At 41.8% G+C, this 18,307-nt stretch overlaps 2 protein-coding genes across 3 annotated transcripts in view; one reads left to right on the top strand and one right to left on the bottom strand.

The window, feature by feature from the left end:
• Window positions 1–13,608, bottom strand: part of LOC132686119 (uncharacterized) — a 30,018-nt gene extending 16,410 nt beyond the window's left edge. Inside the window, exon 1 of one of the 2 annotated variants that reach the window (XR_014136420.1) lies at window positions 13,299–13,608. Coding sequence is in view for 1 of the 2 variants with exons in the window: in XM_078441103.1 (XP_078297229.1) it covers window positions 5,657–6,313 (657 nt within the window). In the remaining variant the exon portion in view is untranslated. Of the gene's footprint in view, window positions 1–5,251; window positions 6,451–13,298 lie in introns of those variants that run through there. The other variant, XM_078441103.1, reaches the window with a different exon arrangement.
• On the top strand, window positions 12,019–18,090 carry PTGS2 (prostaglandin-endoperoxide synthase 2). Its single transcript, XM_060643674.3, has 10 exons — window positions 12,019–12,277; window positions 12,993–13,109; window positions 13,232–13,375; window positions 14,271–14,414; window positions 14,893–15,074; window positions 15,750–15,833; window positions 15,941–16,187; window positions 16,472–16,758; window positions 17,330–17,477; window positions 17,622–18,090. Exons 1-10 carry the CDS (start codon window positions 12,226–12,228, stop codon window positions 18,029–18,031), a joined length of 1,815 nt encoding a protein of 604 aa, XP_060499657.1. The 5' UTR covers window positions 12,019–12,225; the 3' UTR covers window positions 18,032–18,090.
• The last annotated feature ends 217 nt before the right edge of the window (window positions 18,091–18,307 follow it).

Below are 18,307 nucleotides of genomic sequence, written 5' to 3' on the forward strand. Positions count from 1 at the left end.
AGTTTAATTCCATTGTGGTCTGAGAGCATCCATTGCATGATTTTTATTATTCTAAATTTGTTAAAGTGTTTCTTTATGGCCCAGAACGCAGTCTATTTTTGTGTATTTTCATGTGACCATGAGAGGAATGTATATCCTGCTATTTTTGGATGAAGAGGTCTATAGATGTCAGTTATATCCAATTGATCGATGATACTTCTGAGTTCAGTTAATGTTCTTACTGATTTTCTATCTATTTTTGATAGAAGAGTGTTAAAGTTTCCAACTGTAATAGTGGATTCATCTATTTCTCCTTGCAGTTCTATCAGTTTTTGCCTCATATATTTTGATGCTGTGTAGTTAGGTACATAGACGTTAAAAATGGTTATACCTTGTTGTAGAACGGACTCCTTTACATTATGTAGTGTGCCTTTTTGTCCATGATAATTTTCCTTGCTCCGAAGTCTGCTTTGTCTGAAATTAATATACCTACTACAGCTTTCTTTTAATTAGATTAGTTTGTATGGTATAGTTTTCTCCATCCCTTTACTTTCAATCTATATGTGTATCTTTATATTTAAGGTGGGTTTTGTAAAAATTATATAGTTTGGTCTCCTTTTATGATCCATCCTGATAATCTCTATCTTTGTTGTTTAAAGATACATTAATTATTGATGTATCTGGATTAATATCTACCATATTTGTTACTGTTTTCTATTTGCTGCCTTTGTTTTGTATTCCTATATTTGTCTTTCACTGTTTTTTCTACTAATTATGATTTTAAGTGACAATTTTATAGGATTCTATTTCCTCTTAACATATCAATTATGCTCTTAAAAAAATTTTTTTAGTAGTTGCCCTAGAATCTGCCATATACATTTACAACTAACCCAACTCCATTTTCTTTTTTTGTTATTTATTTTTGAGAAACAGAAAGTGCAAGTGGGGGAGGGACAGAGAGAGAAGCAGAGAGAGAGAATCCCAAGCAAGCTCCACACTGTCAGCATGGAGCCTAATGTGGGGCTCGAACCCACGAATCATGAGATCATGACCTGGGCTGAAGTTGGATACTTAACCGACTGAGCTACCCAGGCACCCCAACTCCATTTTTAAGTAACAGTATACCATCATGGGTAGTACAACTACTTTATAATATCAAAACATTCCTAATTTCTCCCTTTCATCCGTTGTATCATTGCTGTCATTCATTTCACTTATACATAAGCTATAATCTTCAAATACATTTTTGTTATTATTTTGAACAAACTATTATCTGTTAGATTAGTTAAGAATAAGAAAAATAAAAGTTTTTATTTTATCCTCATTCCTTCTCTAATGCTCTTTACGTAGATCTGAGTTTCTGACTTACATTATTTTCCTTTTCTCTGGAGAATGAATATCTTTTAACATTTCTTGCAAGGCAGACCTACTGGCCACAAATTCCATTCAATTTTTGAGAAATTTTTTCCTCTTCACTTTTTAAAAAATGTTTATGATATTCATTTTTGAAAGACAGAAAGAGGGGAGGGACAGAGACAGAGGGAGACAGATGATCTGAAGCAGCTCTGCGCTGACAGCAGACAGCCCGATGTGGGGCTTGAACCCATGAGCCAAACCCAAGAGCCATGAAATCATGACCTGAGCCCAAGTCGGATGCTTAACCAACTTGAGTGACTCAGGTGCCCCATTCTTCTTCACTTTTGAAGGATAATTTCCCAGGTTACAGATTTCTAGTTTGGTGATTTTCTGTTTGTTTGTTTTCAACACTTTAAATATTTTACTTCATTCTCTTCTTTCTTGCATGGTTTCTGAGAAGTAGAAAGTAATTCTTATCTTTGTTCCTCTAAATTAAGGTATTTTTTCCTCTAGCTTCTTTCAAGGCTTTTTCTCTTTTATTTTCTGCAGTTTGAATATAATATGCCTAGGTGTGGTTTTATTAGCACGTTCCTACTTGGTGGGTGTTCTTTGAGTTTCCTGGATCTGTGACTTAGTGTCTGACATTAATTTGGGGAAAACTTCAGTCAATATTGCTTTAAACATTGTTTCTGTTTCTTTCTGCTCCTTCATATATTCTAATTTTGCATATATTACATTTATTTTTGCAGCTGTCTCACACTTCTTGGATATTGGGGTTTTTTTCAGTATTTTTTTCTCTTTGCTTTTCAGTTTTGAAAACATCTATGACATATCCTCAAGCTCAGAGATTCTTTCTCAGCCATGTCCAGTCTACCAATAAGCCCATCAAAGGCATTCTTCATTTTTGTTGCAGTGTTTTTAATCTCTAGTATTTTTTTGATTCTTTCTTAGAATTTCCATCTCTCTGCTTATATTGTCTATTTCTGCATATTGTCTACTTTTTAGAAAAAAAATTTTTAATATTTATTTTTGAGGGAGCAAGAGAGACAGAGCATGAACAGGGGAGGGGCAGAGAAAGAGGGAGACACAGAATCCAAAGCAGGCTCCAGGCTCTGAGCTGTCAGCATAGAGTCCAGTGTGGGGCTTGAACTCACAGACCATGAGATCACGACCTGAGCTGAAGTCGGACGCTCAACTAACTGAGCCACCCAGGCGCCCCTACTTTTTTTATTAGCAACCTTAGTGTATTCATCATAGTTGTTCAAATTAAGAGTCTGATATTTCCAACATCTCTGTTATCTGAGTCTGGTTCAGATGCTTGTTCTGTCTCCTCAAACTGTGTTTTTTGCGTTTCAGTATGCCTCATAATTTTTTGTTAATGGCTTTATAGTGTGTACCAGGTGAAAGGAACTCTGGTATATGTCAGGGTCAGGCGGGGTAAAGATAAGAGTCAGAGGCTAAAAGATTTTATGGGCGCCTGCGCGGCTCAGTCGGTTAAGCGGCCAACTTTGGCTCAGGTCATGATCTCGTGCTCAAGCCCCGTGTCGGGCTCTGTGCTGACAGCTCAGAGCCTGGAGCCTGGAGGCTGTTTCAGATTCTGTGTCTCCCTCTCTCTGATCCTCCCCTGTTCATGCTCCGTCTCTGTCTCAAAAATAAATAAACATTAAAAAAAAATTTTAGCAGTCAAAGGCTTTATCGGGAACTAGGGTCTCAGGCGAGGTTCTGTGACGAGAGAGAGAGAGAGAGAGAGAGAGAGAGAGAGAGAGAGAGAGAGAGAGAGAGAGAGAGAGACACGTCAGGGAAGTCGAGCCCAGGTGTGGTGGGGTGGGGTTTTTAAGCTGCAGCGATTCCGGGTTTAGGTCCAGGTGGCCCTTTTTCCGAATCAGGTGGTGTTGTCGCTCGGTGATTGGTTGACCTCCAATTCCTTCTGGCAGCTACTAGGGGCTTTTCGTTGGGTTGCGCTGGCAAGATGGCCATCCCGTCTACTGTGGTTCCAAGGACATCCTAACATTCCAACCTCTTTTTGGTGATAATGGGCAACGAATCTGATCTGGCTGCTTCCTGTGGGTGTAAGGGTGACGTCATGGTATGTGGGGTCTGAGGTTGGAAGGTGGGAATATGGCCGGACCACCATCTGGTGAAATGCAACCTGGGAAACTTCATGAATTCGTTTTTGTACGAAACAGAGAAAACAAGGTAAGAGCATAAGTATTATACAGGTCTGGGGGAGAGTTGGAGAGATATTTCAGGATTTTCAATAAAGAGCAGGTGGAACAATTGTGTGCATGATGGGGAGAGGAGCACCAGGGCCTTATGTGTAAGGAGATCAGATAGATGGTGCAATGAGAGTACTGTTAGGGGGCAGTGTAGGGTAAGTTTGAGTGCCTCTTTGGTTAGGGTGGCAGCTGATGCAAGTGCTCTGAGGCAGGGTTGCCACCCCTTGATAGTAGGGTCCAGTTGTTTAGAGAGGTAGGCGATAGCTTGTAACTTGGGGCCACATGGTTGGGCTAGGAGCCCTGTCGTAATTCCAGCCCTTTCATCTGTGTATAAGAGGAAAGGCGTTGAAACACTGGGGAGGGAAAGGACCGGTTGAGTGACTAGACATGTGACCATCCGTTGGAAGACCCTTGCTACCGATCCCAGGCTGGAGAGTGGGCCTTGAGGGGTTTCTTTAGCTGCTTTGTATAGGGGGGCTGCGTGTACAGCAAAGTTAGGGATCCAGTGCCAGAAGAAGCCCACTAAACCCAGGAAGGAGAGGATTTCGTCTGCATTAGTAGGTGGGGACAGGGTCTGGAGGGCTTGGAGACAGTCTTGGGTTAGGGCCTTGGTGGTAGGTGTGAGTGAGACTCCCAGGAATGTGACTGTGCTAGTACAGATTTGGGCTTTGTGTGGGGAGACTCGATACCCCAGGTTAGCCAGGAAGTTTAGGATATGGATTGTATCTTTTTGGTGTGGTTGAAAGAGGTTCCACATACTAGAAGGTCATCTATGTATTGTAGTAGAGTACAGTGACTAGAGAGTGGGGATTTGAGGAGATCCCTGGCCAAGGCTTGCCCAGAGAGATGGGGACTATCATGGAACCCCTGGGGAAGTACCATCCATGTGAGTTGGCAGGCCAAATTGGTGACTGGATCTTGCCATGTGAAGGCGAAGAGGAATTGGGATTCAGGATGTAGGGGAATAGTGAAAAAGGCATCTTTGAGTTCAAGCACTGTAAAATGGGTTGTGGATGGGGGAATTTGGGAGAGGAGGGTGTATGGGTTGGGCACTACTGGGTGGATAGGGATTACCACTTCATTGATTATTTGGAGGTCTTGTACTAGTCTATATGAGCCATTAGGCTTTTGTACAGGCAAGATTGGGGTGTTGCTGGGGGAGTGACATGGGATTAGGAGGCCTTCCTTGAGTAGGCGATTGATGATGGGCTTTAGGCCTAGTCGGTGGGTGTGGGAGATTGGGTATTGGGGTCTAGATGGGAATTGCGATGGATTTTTGAGTCTAATGAGGACAGGTTGGCGGTGGGTGGCAATCGTTGGGGTGGACGTATCCCATACAATTAGGTTTACTGGGAGGTCTGGGAGTGGGTTAAGGTTGTGGTCTGTGTTGTCTGTGATAACAGTCAGTAGGAGATGAGTGGGGGAGGGAGAGGGGCAGATAGCTGGTGGGTGTATAGAGGCTCCTAATTTGTTGAGGATGTCTTGGCCCAACAGGGGGGTGGGGCAGGTGGGGATGACTAGGAAGGAGTGGGAGAAGTGGAAGCCATCCAGGCAGCAGGTGAGTACCGGTGTGCATGGGGGAATGGAGGGGGTGCCATTTATACCCATGACCGAAATGGAGGACGGCGTGGTGGGGCCGGAGTAGCTCGGCAGGACGGAATAGGTAGCCCCCATGTCCAACAGAAAGGAGATGGACTTACCTGCTACCTGGAGTTTTACCCTGGGCTCAACATGAGTCACTGGAGTTACTGAGTCTTGGCCTCGTCAGTCGTCATCCTCCATCTCCAGCAGTTGGAAGGCAGAGTCCAATCGGGGTGAAGCCTCTCCACATGGAGGCGTCGCAAGTCTGTCATTCCTTGGGTTAGAACAATCGGATTTCCAATGGCCCATTTGTTGGCACAATGGTCATGGACTGGTAGGCTTTTGGGATGGGGACACTGATGAGACCAATGGCCTTCTTGGCCACATTTAAAGCAAGGCCCCAGAGGGGGCCATGGTCCAGAGGGCTTTATTGTGACTGGCCTCAGGGCAGCTACCAAGGCTTGGGTCTGTAATTGTACCTTTTGTTGGAGATGGGCCTGTCGCCGTTTTTCTTGAGCTTCCTTTTAGCCATTAAAAACTTTAAAAGCCATCTTTACCAGGTCGGCCATAGGGGTTTGAGGACCATCTTCGGCCTTTTTTAGTTTTTTTTGAATATCAGGGGCTGATTGGGAAATAAAATAGGTGGCCAATACTGTGGCCCCGGCAGGGGTGGTAGGCTCTAGTCTGGTATACTGGGTAAGTACCTCTGTGAGCCGGCTAAGGAAGGCTGTGGGGTTTTCATTGGGGTCCTGTATTATTTCTTGAAGTTTGTTAAAATTTACTGATTTGTTTGAGGTTGCCCTCATGCCTACTAGTAGGCACAGGATCATCTGGTCCCAGTGCCGGTGACCATTGCTTGCATGTTGGTAGTTCCAATTGGGGTCGGCTGCTGGGACAGCATTGGCCCCTACAGGCATAGTAGGGTTGGTCATGTGGGTTTGGTCTGCATGTTCTCTGGCTGCGGCCTGGATGCACTCCCTCTCCTCAGGGGTGAGGGTAGAGGTGAGGATTACATGGATGTCATGCCACGTGAGACTGTAGGCTTGGGCAAGGTATTGGAATTCTTTAATGTATTGGGTGGGGTCAGCCGAGAATGACCCTAGCCGCTTTTCAATGGCGGATAAGTCTTGGAGGGAGAAGGGGACTTGAACGCGAACCAGACCTTCAGGTCCTGCCACCATGGAGAGGTAAGATGGCCGCTGGGGTCTGTTCACTGGGAGGGGCCTGATCTCGAGTTTGGGATGATATGGGAGGCGAGGGCAGGACGGCTGGGGGTTGGGAGTATGGAGGGGGGCAAGGGCCCTTGGGCGGCATGGCTAGATCCTCTAACGGTTGGAGATCGGGGAAGTTGGTGAGGTGGGGTCATTGGGGGGTTGTGGGAGGGCAAGGAGCATGCATGCAGGGGGGCAGGAGGAACATAGGTTGGGGCGAGACCTGAGGTCCCAAAAGGCCATGACGTAGGGTATTTCTTCCCATTTTCCCAGCCAATGGCAGAAATTGTCCAGATCGGTTAAGATTTGGTATTGTAAAGACCCCTTGGGTGGCCATTGAGAATCATTATCTAATTTGTACTGAAGCCAGACTACAGTGAAAAGGCGGATGAGTCGGGTACGACGAAGTTCGGTTTGTAAGCCCAGGAGCCGGAAGTTTTTTAACAGACTTTGGAGGGGGGTAAGAGATCGAGGTGGTTTAGACTCGTTATTCCCCATTGGCATGGCAGGGTGAGGCGTCCCTCGAGCTGCAATAAGGGGCCTATTGGCGTGCAGGCCTTTCGGCATTCGGGCCTTACAGGAAAGAAGGAAAGAAGACTGACTTGCGAGACGTCTCTCATGGGTGTCAGCCATAGTTGGAGGAGGGAAGGAGGGGTCTGTCCTACTTACCGGCTCCTGTAGGCGCTTGAGAGTAGGGTGGTTGGCGTCTGGCTTGGCGAGGAGGGAGCTCAGCCAAGGGAGGTGAGCTACTACCTCCCCCTGGGTTTCGGCACCAAACGTTAGGGTCAGGCGTAAGGCAGGGTAAAGATAGGAGTCAGAGGCTAAAAAAATTTAGCAGTCAAAGGCTTTATCAGGAACTAAGGTCTCGGGCTAGGTTCAGTGACTCAGGGAAGTCGCGCCCAGGTGTGGTGGGGTTTTTAAGCTGCAGCGGTTCCGGGTTTAGGTCCAGGTGGCCCTTTTTCGCATCAGGTGGTGCTGTTGCTTGGTGATTAGTTGACCTCCAATTCCTTCTGGCAGCTACTAGGGGCTTTTCCTTGGGTTGCGCTGGCAAGATGGCCGTCCCATCTACTGTGGTTCCAAGGACATCCTAACAGTATATAGGACCTTAGTAATGTGGTGGTGAGGTATGAAGTGAGGAGAAGGGTTCTATAGTCCTATAAGCAGGGCTTGGTCTTTTAGTGAGCCTATGCCCTTGAACTGTGAATGCCACAAGTGCCTTTTAGTACCCCAGTCCCACACTTCAGGTGGGACAGATGGCTACAGGGGCTGGAGTTGAGTAATTCCCTGTCACGTGTGGAAGAGGGGGATGGAGTTGGGTATTTTCTTTCCCCCCAGGTTAGTTTTGCTCTGATAAAAATTCCAATAGTTTAGGCTCTATTAAAATAGTTTCTCTTGAATGTAGGCCTTATTGAAAAGAACAGAATGCTCTGGCATATTTCAAAATGGTTACTTTTCCCTTTTCCCTGTCAATCTCTCAAGAGTTCTTAAGGGTTTTTTGTTTTTGTTTTTTTTTTCTTCTTCTTCTTCTGGTATTCATTGTGAGAACCTAGTAGACCTTTAGGAAGTGAAACTCACAAAAGCATATGCCCTTCTCCTGGAGTTTTTAACTCAGACTTATCCACATGGAGCATCCAGAATTCGTCAATTACACTTTGCATTTTCCAGTCCAGGTACTGGTTTCCATGGAGGTTTCTGCTCATTGGTTTCTGTTCTGCTAAGCTGTGCTTCCCTGGATGGCCTGTCTCTCAAATTTTGGGGACAGGATTTTATCCTGTCATCTCACAACCCTAAGAGAACTTTCAGTTTGTTCAGGTTTTTATTTGTTGTTAGGATGAAGTGGCAACTTTCAAGCTGCTTACATGCTGGAACAGAAACTGAAAGTCCTAAACCTGATATTTAATTGGTGAGTGTGTTCTCACCATGCACACCCCTGTTCACCCTGTTCACACTCTACTGGACTTCCTTATTCCCATTTGAGATTCCTAACTCTAACAGAAGGACTGTGTTCAATCTACCTTGGCTCGTCTGAGCAGTTACGACATGCAACCATGAACAGTGAAGAAAAAAAAAATCTATCAGAGACTTGAGTTGTTTGAAAGAAAGGAGGGTCACCTGGGTGGCTCAGTCCGTTAAGCTTCCGACTTCAGCTCAGGTCATGATCTCCCATCCGTGGGTTGGAGCCCCGAATCAGGCTCTGTGCTGACAGCTCAGAGCCTGCCTGGAGCCTGCTTTGGATTCTTTGTCTCTGTCTGTCTCTCTCTCTCTGCCCCTCCCCCACTCACTCTCTGTCTCTCAAAAAATGAATAAATTGTTAAAATTATTGTTTTTTAAAAAGAAAAGAAAGGAGATCAACTTTTTATAAAACTCAGAAATGGATATTATTTGGTATTTCTTCATTGGTTTATTTGATAATTTTTTTAATTAAAAAAAATCTGCTTTATAGCCTTGAAATTTCTCTTATATAGGCAGGAATGGGTGCATAACCAGGATTTACTGAAGGACTGAACTAGAGGCCCTTTGTAAGTAGCATTTCTGTATACTCTGTGGTATAACTTTGCTAAAAGATCTCTTAAAAATAACCCTGATGATGGGTGCCTGGGTGGCTTAGTCAGTTAAGCGTCTGACTTCAGCTCAGGTCATGATCTCAAGGTTTGTGAGCTAAAGCCCCACATTGGGCTTTGCACTGACAGTGCAGAGCCTGCTTGGGATTCTCTCTCCCTCTCTCTCTGCACCTCCCCTGCTTGTGCTCTCTCTCTCTCTCTCTCAGAGTGAATAAATAAACTTAAAAATTAAAAAAAATAAATAACCCTGATGCAAGATGGCAAAACTCTTCTTCTAGCCAGCAGGCCATGAATGAATAGACATGGGGCAATCTCCACTCCCTCTGAATGAATCACTAAATCAACTAAGGTAGAAGGGAGGGAAATGGAAAGAAGCTCCTTGCTGGAGAGAGTGGGATCAGAGCATTCTTGCATGTCTGAGTGCTGGAACCCTACTCAACGATAAGAAATGTCTCTCTCAAAAATGTTAGCTCATTTGGAATTTGGGGTATTAAGAGCTTCATTTTTCATTTTCTTTTAACTCATATAAATGGCTTATCACTTCAATGAACAAATATTTCATTCTTTTTCAGTATATTCACGAGTTAAATTTAAAATGAGCACTGCACATGTAGACTTTTATGAATATTGTAACATCAGACACAAAACCTATCTAGCAATCTTCACAGTATCATAAAGAAAAAGAAGTTGATAAAAATTCAAGCAGCAGAAGGGGGCAGTAAAACTCAACAGAATGCTCTGGAAGATTTTCAATATGCTTTCTTATTTTCCTTCATGCAGAGAATTTCCCAACACATTTTAGAGACTAAGAAAGTTTATATTATATATATAAATATATATAGTATAAATTTATATATAGTATATATTTATATATAAATATATAGTATATATATTTATATATATATTTATGTGTGTGTGCGTCTAAAATACACACAGAAACACTAAATATATACAAAAGTGAGAGCTATGGTTTTGCATAATCAAAACCTTATTTTTTATGGTATGATACATCATGGCACAGTAATCATAGTACTTTTCCACCTAAAATATGTGTAGCCATCTGGAGTTGGTTTGGGACATTTAACATCCCCTCGTGACCAGCATCCTGATATGTACTATCCATTCGACTTCACTTTCTCACACTTGTCAAAATTATTTAATAAATCATATCATGATGGTTTTTCCTCAAGCCCATATTTGGATTTCCTTTCTAAACTGGGCCCATTCTTGGGGCGCCTTGTGGCTCAATCAGTTAAGCGTCTGACTTTGGCTCAGATCATGACCTCACTGTTCGTGAGTTCGGGCCCTGTGTCAGGCTCTGTGCTGATAACAATGAGGATGACTTCAACATAAATTCCGGATTATAATGTAAAATTTCAATACACCAGCAGAGCCAGGGTATGGATTCTTAAGTGACACCTAAACTAGCTCAAATTAGTGGTCCTAAATATCAGTTTAAAAATTGAGTAGACACAACCTACTTATTTAAAGTGAAATAGAAAAGTGGAATTATTTCAAAAAATTATGCTCTTAGTTAAAATTTCATATAAGACTTACTACAATAAGTGGGAGTGTCACAAATGGAATGATTAAATATGACTAGAGGAGGAGAAAAGCTTCCTGGATGAGATGGAATTTTAGTCATTTGTGTCTCATGTAAAATTAGATACTGTGTACATTAAGCAAATGGCAAGAAAAAAAATTCCAAGTGAGTCTTTTTTTTTTTTTCTTCAAGACTTCTACAAATTGAGGTATCTGGTGTAGATTTACTTCAGGTTTTATGTTGTTTTTTCCATTAGTGCTAAGAATGTATGGCTTAATTGAACTTTTTATTCTCCACTTTGCTATCTTTCTCTCTCTTTTTCTCTCTCCTTCCTTCTTTCCTTCCTTCCTTCCTTCCTTCCTTCTTGCTTGGATTTCACCCTCCTACCACCAAAAGATATTAAATAAAAACAAAGGAAAAAGAAATTCAGAATTGTCAAAATCATCCATCCATCTTTTCCACTCAATTCCTCATCAAACCATGTTCCAAAAATGAGAATAGAAAATTTGCACTAATAAGCCCAGACAACTGAAAAATAAATGCAGTGTTGTACTTTGATCCATTGCCACATTCACCATCTTGGAAAAGTGGGCAGAAAAGACAAAAAATCAAATTTTAAGGATCTTTTTCCTTTTATGTGTATCTCCTGCGAAGGGCTGCTAAGCAAAGTGAACCGCGGGGCCAAGAAAGAAATGCTTTAAAGCAGATGTTGTGGACAGTTAGCATCCCCGCAGACCCTGGGCGCCTTGCCTTCCTGTTTTCATCAGAGGAGAGGAAACGTTATCGTGGTGATCCCTCAAGCTCAGATGGACTATTTACAGGATAACTGCTTAGGAGCAGTATTGTGGAGAGGAATTAACATTTTTTTCTGTCTCCAAGAAGCAAGGAAGAGGTGGGGGTGTGGAGAACAACATTTATGTGAAGAACAGCTTAGCTTTGAAGTTACGGATATGTACTCTGACTATAGCTATTACATTTCATCCTGCCAAATTAAAAAACAAAAACAAAAAACAATGTATATATGTATGTATGTGCTGCATATACACCAGGTTAAGGGTCGTCACTAAAGTGGTGACATGTTTGAAGTACATGACGTGTAAAACATGTCAGCCTTTCTTGGCCCCGTCTGCCCAGACTGTGACTCCTCCGGCCCCCCAAAGACCTGAGGATGAGACATGGGGGCGGCCGCGCCGGGGGATTCCCTGCGCTCTGGGACCTCCAGCCGCTTGGATTCCGGGAGAGGAAGCCGAGTGTCTCCCCTCCACCCAAGGGAATCCGCCGAGGCACCGGGTCCGGAAAGCTCCGGGTCAAAGACTGGGAGAAAGGGAATCTGGCGCAAATTGCATTCTGGACCTGAGGGACTGAAGAAGGTGAAGCGTGAGATCGGAGCAGGGAGGGGGGCAATTCGCTTTGCACCCGCCTTGGGGAAGCCGAGGGCAGCTTCCCAGGTTTCCGATTTTCTCATTTGCGTGGGTAAAACTCCTGCCCCCACTCGGGTCTTACGCAATTAAGTAGACAGGGGGAGGGGGAGAGTTGGGGGGATAAAAAAAAAAAAAAAAGCGGAAAGAAACAGTCATGTCGTCACGTGGGCTTAGTTTTCACTCATAAAAGGAAGGTTCTCTCCGTTAGCTTCCAGTTGTCAAACGACTTGCAGCGAGCGTCAGGAAACACTCGGGAACTTCGCACAGCGCCACCTCCAGCTCCGCCGCGGGAGCCCAAATACGGCAACGCCTCCGCCCGCCCGCGCTCCGCCCGCCCGCGCTCCGCCCGCCGCCGAGATGCTTGCCCGCGCCCTGCTGCTCTGCGCCGCCCTGGCGCTCTGCCGTGCAGGTGGGTCTGGCTCCCTGCACCTGGGAACCCTCGGTACCGTAACCCCGGACGAGGTTCCGCTCTGACCTCCCGGGTCCTCCCGGTACTGTGAACAGTCCCGGAATGGAGACGATGTTTGACTTGGTAAAGAGGTTGGACCATTGGAGTCCAAAGGAACTGGGTGTATATCCCACCTTTTGCCACAAGCTCTGATCATCATGAGCCAGTTACTTAACCGGTGTGGGTCTCATGTTTCTCATCTTGCTAAATAGGAATAGTGATACTAATTTGCAGATTGTTATTACGGTAAGACAGGAACAATCAATGTATGTGAAATGTTTGTGTGTGGTGCCTACTATTAGAGAATAGGAATCAATATTTTAAAAACAAGCTGTTTTTACATTGAAATTTACCCTAAATTTACCCTTTAATTTTGAAAGTGCTACTTTTTTGAGCTCCTTAAAAATGCTGAACATCTAAAATGTTACTAAGAAAAAGCTTAGCAACATGACTAATGTGGTTGAATATTGTTACCCTTATTTAGAAAAGGGAGTTGGTATTTTCATTATGATCATTGTATGTGACAGGTAAAAAAAACTGTTTTCCCATGACTACATGTATGTTTCTTGAATTTATTAATATAAAGTTGATCTATAGTATGTAAAACAACTAAATGTTTAAGTCAAAATTAAGAAACTAAAGAATGACTTATATACTGTCCTTACTTTTATTGTAGCAAATCCTTGCTGTTCCAACCCATGCCAAAACCAAGGTGTATGTCTGAGCATAGGATTTGACCAGTATAAGTGTGACTGTACCCGAACAGGATTCTATGGTGAAAACTGTTCAACACGTAAGTTTGCCCTTGGGTGCCCTCATTGGGACTGGGAATGTATCCAGTTATCACTTTACAAACTAGCACCTTATAATGGGTCCTGTTAATCTCTCCTTTTTTTTTTTCCTTCTTTTTTGCAGCTGAATTTCTGACAAGAATAAAGTTATTCCTGAAACCCACTCCAAATACAGTGCACTACATACTTACCCACTTCAAGGGAGTCTGGAACATTGTCAATAACATTCCCTTCCTGCAAAATATAATTATGAAATATGTGTTGACATGTAAGTACAAGTCCCTTTCTAAGGTTTTTAGCTTCCTCAAAGAAAAATGCACTTTATAGAACTTTAAGTTATTAAACCTAATCCTGAAATATATTTTCATTCTTGTTATAAAATGAGTTTAGTTTTCCTTCTATCTTAATGGCCAAAAATATTGACATCTCAGTTTCATCTGGTTTAGAAAGTTCTGTCTCACTTCGAATTCTACATACAATCCTGTACACCTCTTCTAAATTCACTACTCTTGCCAGTTTGTGAAGGAAGTGTGGTCCACTTGTTTACTAAATGTCCACGGGCCATAGCATTGCATCCATTAAAATAAATGGTTAATCTGGATTTGGGTGAGCAAGAAAATAACTTTATTTCTAAAGTGGGTTTCATGCCCAGATATTCCTTTGTAGGCCTCTTATGCAGTAAGTAGATGATTATTTGAAAACTCAAGATGGCTAGATCATGTTTGGGTAAAGTATATATACTTTATTAAAGATGCATTTTATTTTATTTTTTTAATGTTTATTTTTGAGAGAGACAGAGCATGAGCAGGGAAGGGATAGAGAGAGAGGGAGACACAGAATCTGAAGCAGGCTCCAGGCTCGGAGCCTGATGGGCTCAGACCCACTAACCGGGAGGTCATGACCTGAGCCAAAGTCGAAGCTTAACCCACTGAGCCACCCAGGTGTCCCAAAATGCATTTTAATGAATCACTCTTTCTGATTTTTTAGTACAAGCAGCAGTGAGACTTTAAAGTGTAACTGTTTTACAATGGGTTATCTTTGGTTGTTGGAATTCAATTCAGTCTTTAGTGCCACTTTGCCCATTTTACAGTAAAAATGAACGTTGGTGTGTCTTGAGTATGGGAAAAATTAAAACAAAATTTTTGTTTTCTTGAAAATTTCAGCCAGGTCACATTTGATTGAGAGCCCACCAACTTACAATGTGGACTATGGCTATAAAAGCTGGGAAGCCTTTTCCAATCTCTCCTATTATACCAGAGCTCTTCCCCCTGTGGCTGATGACTGCCCAACACCCATGGGTGTGAAAGGTGAGTGTGTAGTGGGGGTAGAGAGGTGTTCATTGCAATAGGGACTAGATTGCTACCTAAAAAATTCAACACTGAACTGTAATTTGTTAATAAAAGCACTTTTTTTTTTTTTTTTTTTTTTTTTTGCTTTCTTATTGGGTATCTGTGGAGGGTTTTTGTTTTGTTTATTGTTGTTCTTTGGTTTGTTTTGTTTTTTTTTTTTGAGAGTGTGACTTTCTGTAAACTATCCTATGAAAGTGAATGGGCATTTTGGTGTAACGTCTTCATGTTTTCAAATTCTGTCATTAATACTGAATTAATACTAGTTAAAATACTAGTTAAAATAGATAACATCATTCAATAAGGTGTTCCCTGTATCTTAGAATTTCCATTTGCATTATAACCCTGTTCACAATTGTATTTCTCGCGCAAATCCCCATTTACTATCTGCTTCCTTAATATGTAGATGAATTCTTATCTTAGCTTTCTCACTTTTCAGGCAAGAAAGAGCTTCCTGATTCAAAAGAGATTGTGGAAAAATTTCTTCTAAGAAGAAAGTTCATTCCTGACCCCCAAGGCACAAATATGATGTTTGCATTTTTTGCCCAACACTTCACCCATCAATTTTTCAAGACAGATCATAAGCGAGGACCAGCTTTCACCAAAGGACTGGGCCATGGGGTAAGACAGAATTAAATTGGAATTATAGCAAAAATCATACTGAGTGCTAATATTAAAGGTCATATATATATATTTGCTACGCCAAATAATTACCCCTCTTTTTAAAAAATCCCCTGTCTATAAATGGAATTTCTATTCCAGAAATGTGTATTAATGGAATTTACATTTTAATTCACTGGCTTAGTAAAAATATACACATGCACACACACATACATACATACAGATGTTATTATTATTTGTAATTTGGCTCTTATATTTTTAGTTTAAAATACTAGCACTGTAAAAACTTGTCTCTTCAAACTTTTGTTGGTACCCTGATTACGCTGCTATTAGGAGATTTTTGCAGCATTATTATTCCTTGGAATTCAATGACACAGTTTCAATTTATCAGTAAGAATTTTATATCAATAATACATTTTCTGATGCTTATTAAAAGAAATACCATACACTTATAGTAAAGCATATTATATACTTATAGGCTCCATATGAGATACAAATATCTTTAAACACAAGAGACATATCTAGGTTTGTGGTGTCAGTGGATAAACGAATTAATTTAGTATTTTGTGGCTGTGAGAAAAATAGGTATTTTATCAAACTATTTAATGATAAATGATATTACAGACTTTGTAGAACTTCAACAGTAACAAATAAAATTTTTCCATAATCTTCCAGGTGGACTTAAGTCATGTTTATGGCGAAACTTTGGATAGACAGCATAAACTGCGCCTTTTCAAGGATGGAAAGATGAAATACCAGGTGTGTGCCATTTGAGTATTAAGAATTAATGATGAGTCACCACTTACCCATATTTTAAAATCTGTAGTGATTAAAATTTGACATTTTTATTACTGTTATTTTTTTAGATAATCGATGGGGAGGTGTATCCTCCCACAGTCAAAGATACTCAGGTCGAGATGATCTACCCACCTCATGTTCCTGAACACCTGCGGTTTGCTGTGGGCCAGGAGGTCTTTGGTCTGGTGCCTGGTCTGATGATGTACGCCACAATTTGGCTGCGGGAACACAACAGAGTGTGTGATGTGCTTAAACAGGAGCATCCAGAGTGGGATGATGAGCGGTTGTTCCAGACGAGCAGGCTAATACTGATAGGTAAACAAGAAGAGAAATGAATTTAAATAAAACCCTCTTCCCCAGAGACAACTAGTTACCTTTGATATGTTTTAAGTAGTTCTGGGAGACTGTAGTCAATGTAAAATCACATGCTCCAGATGAATTCAATCCTTGAACATGATTGGTAATAGAAATACCTTTTGTTTGGATGGTATAAAGGAAAAAATACAAGTGAATGCTGGATTAACAGAATTGCATTTCAGCTGCTTGAAAGTTGGTAACCAGAGGATTAATGCTCTAATTTTTTTGTTTTGTGTAAATAGGAGAAACCATTAAGATCGTGATTGAAGACTATGTACAACACTTGAGTGGCTATCACTTCAAACTGAAGTTTGACCCAGAGCTGCTTTTCAACCAACAATTCCAATACCAAAACCGTATTGCTGCTGAGTTTAACACACTCTACCACTGGCATCCCCTTCTGCCTGACACCTTGCAAATAGATGACCAGGAGTACAATTTCCAGCAGTTTGTCTACAACAACTCTATATTACTGGAACATGGGCTTACCCAGTTCGTGGAATCATTCAGCAGGCAAATTGCTGGCAGGGTAAGCCTTATTATTGAAAAACGAAACAAAGGATTAGTAACTAGAATTTCTGCCACTGAAATGATTTTTCTTAAATTTACTGAAAGAGTAATTATTTTGTTAGTCAATTCTTTTCTTGAAAAAGAAGCCTACCTTTTTTTTTGAAAAGTCTGAACTTGTAGTCTACAGTTATCAAATAGAAATATGCAGTCATCCCTTAAATATATTTTCAAAAACTTTCTATAATTATACAATCTATAGATCATAGAAATAAATATTCCTTAATTTTTTTTTAATGTGTATTTAGTTTTGAGAAAGAGAGAGGCAGAGTACGAGAATCCAAAGCAGAGAGCCCGACGTGGGGCTTGAAGTCATGAACTGTGAGATCACGACCTGAGATGGAGCTGTATACTTAACCCACTGAGCCACTCAGGCACCCCTAGAAATAAAATTTCTAAATTGGATAGTGTAGGTCTCAGCTGAGAACATCAGTCTTATCTACTTTGTACCCAAGGAATGAATGTTTTTAAGACAGAAATCACCATAAATATGCCTAAAAGTTTTGTCCTGTAACTTAATTCGTTTTCCATAGGTTGCTGGTGGTAGGAATGTTCCAGCTGCAGTGCAGCAAGTAGCAAAGGCCTCAATCGACCAGAGCAGACAGATGAAGTACCAGTCTCTTAATGAGTATCGCAAACGCTTTCGGCTGAAGCCCTATACATCGTTTGAAGAACTCACAGGTGAGAAACTTCTTAAAAGAATCAAGGGTCAAATGGAAACAACAGAGAAGTTGAAAGCAAATTGAGCAAAGGATTAAAAGGATTTAAACTTTTTTTTGGTAAAGTTTTACATTGGTTGTATATCTGTCTTTGTCACCTTCACAGGAGAGAAGGAAATGGCTGCGGGGTTAGAAGCACTTTATGGTGATATTGATGCCATGGAGCTGTATCCTGCCCTTCTGGTAGAAAAGCCTCGCCCTGATGCCATCTTTGGTGAGACCATGGTAGAAATGGGAGCACCATTCTCCTTGAAAGGACTTATGGGTAATCCTATATGCTCTCCTGACTACTGGAAGCCTAGCACTTTTGGTGGAGAAGTAGGTTTTAAAATCATCAACACTGCCTCGATTCAGTCTCTCATCTGCAATAACGTGAAGGGCTGTCCTTTTACTGCATTCAGTGTTCAAGATCCACAGCTCACCAAAACAGTCACCATTAATGCAAGCTCTTCGCACTCTGGACTGGATGATATCAATCCCACAGTACTGCTAAAAGAACGTTCAACTGAACTGTAGAAGGGTATTAATCCTATTTATTTATTTATATGGACTATTTCTTTTAACTTAATTATTTATTTTTTTTTTAATTTTTTTTTTTTCAACGTTTTTTAATTTATTTTTGGGACAGAGAGAGACAGAGCATGAATGGGGGAGGGGCAGAGAGAGAGGGAGACACAGAATCGGAAACAGGCTCCAGGCTCCGAGCCATCAGCCCAGAGCCTGACGCGGGGCTCGAACTCACGGGCCGCGAGATCGTGACCTGGCTGAAGTCGGACGCTTAACCGACTGCGC

The sequence above is a fragment of the Panthera onca genome, chromosome F1 (genome assembly GCF_046562875.1).
Source record: "Panthera onca isolate mPanOnc1 chromosome F1, mPanOnc1 haplotype 2, whole genome shotgun sequence".
Lineage (NCBI taxonomy): Eukaryota > Metazoa > Chordata > Mammalia > Carnivora > Felidae > Panthera > Panthera onca.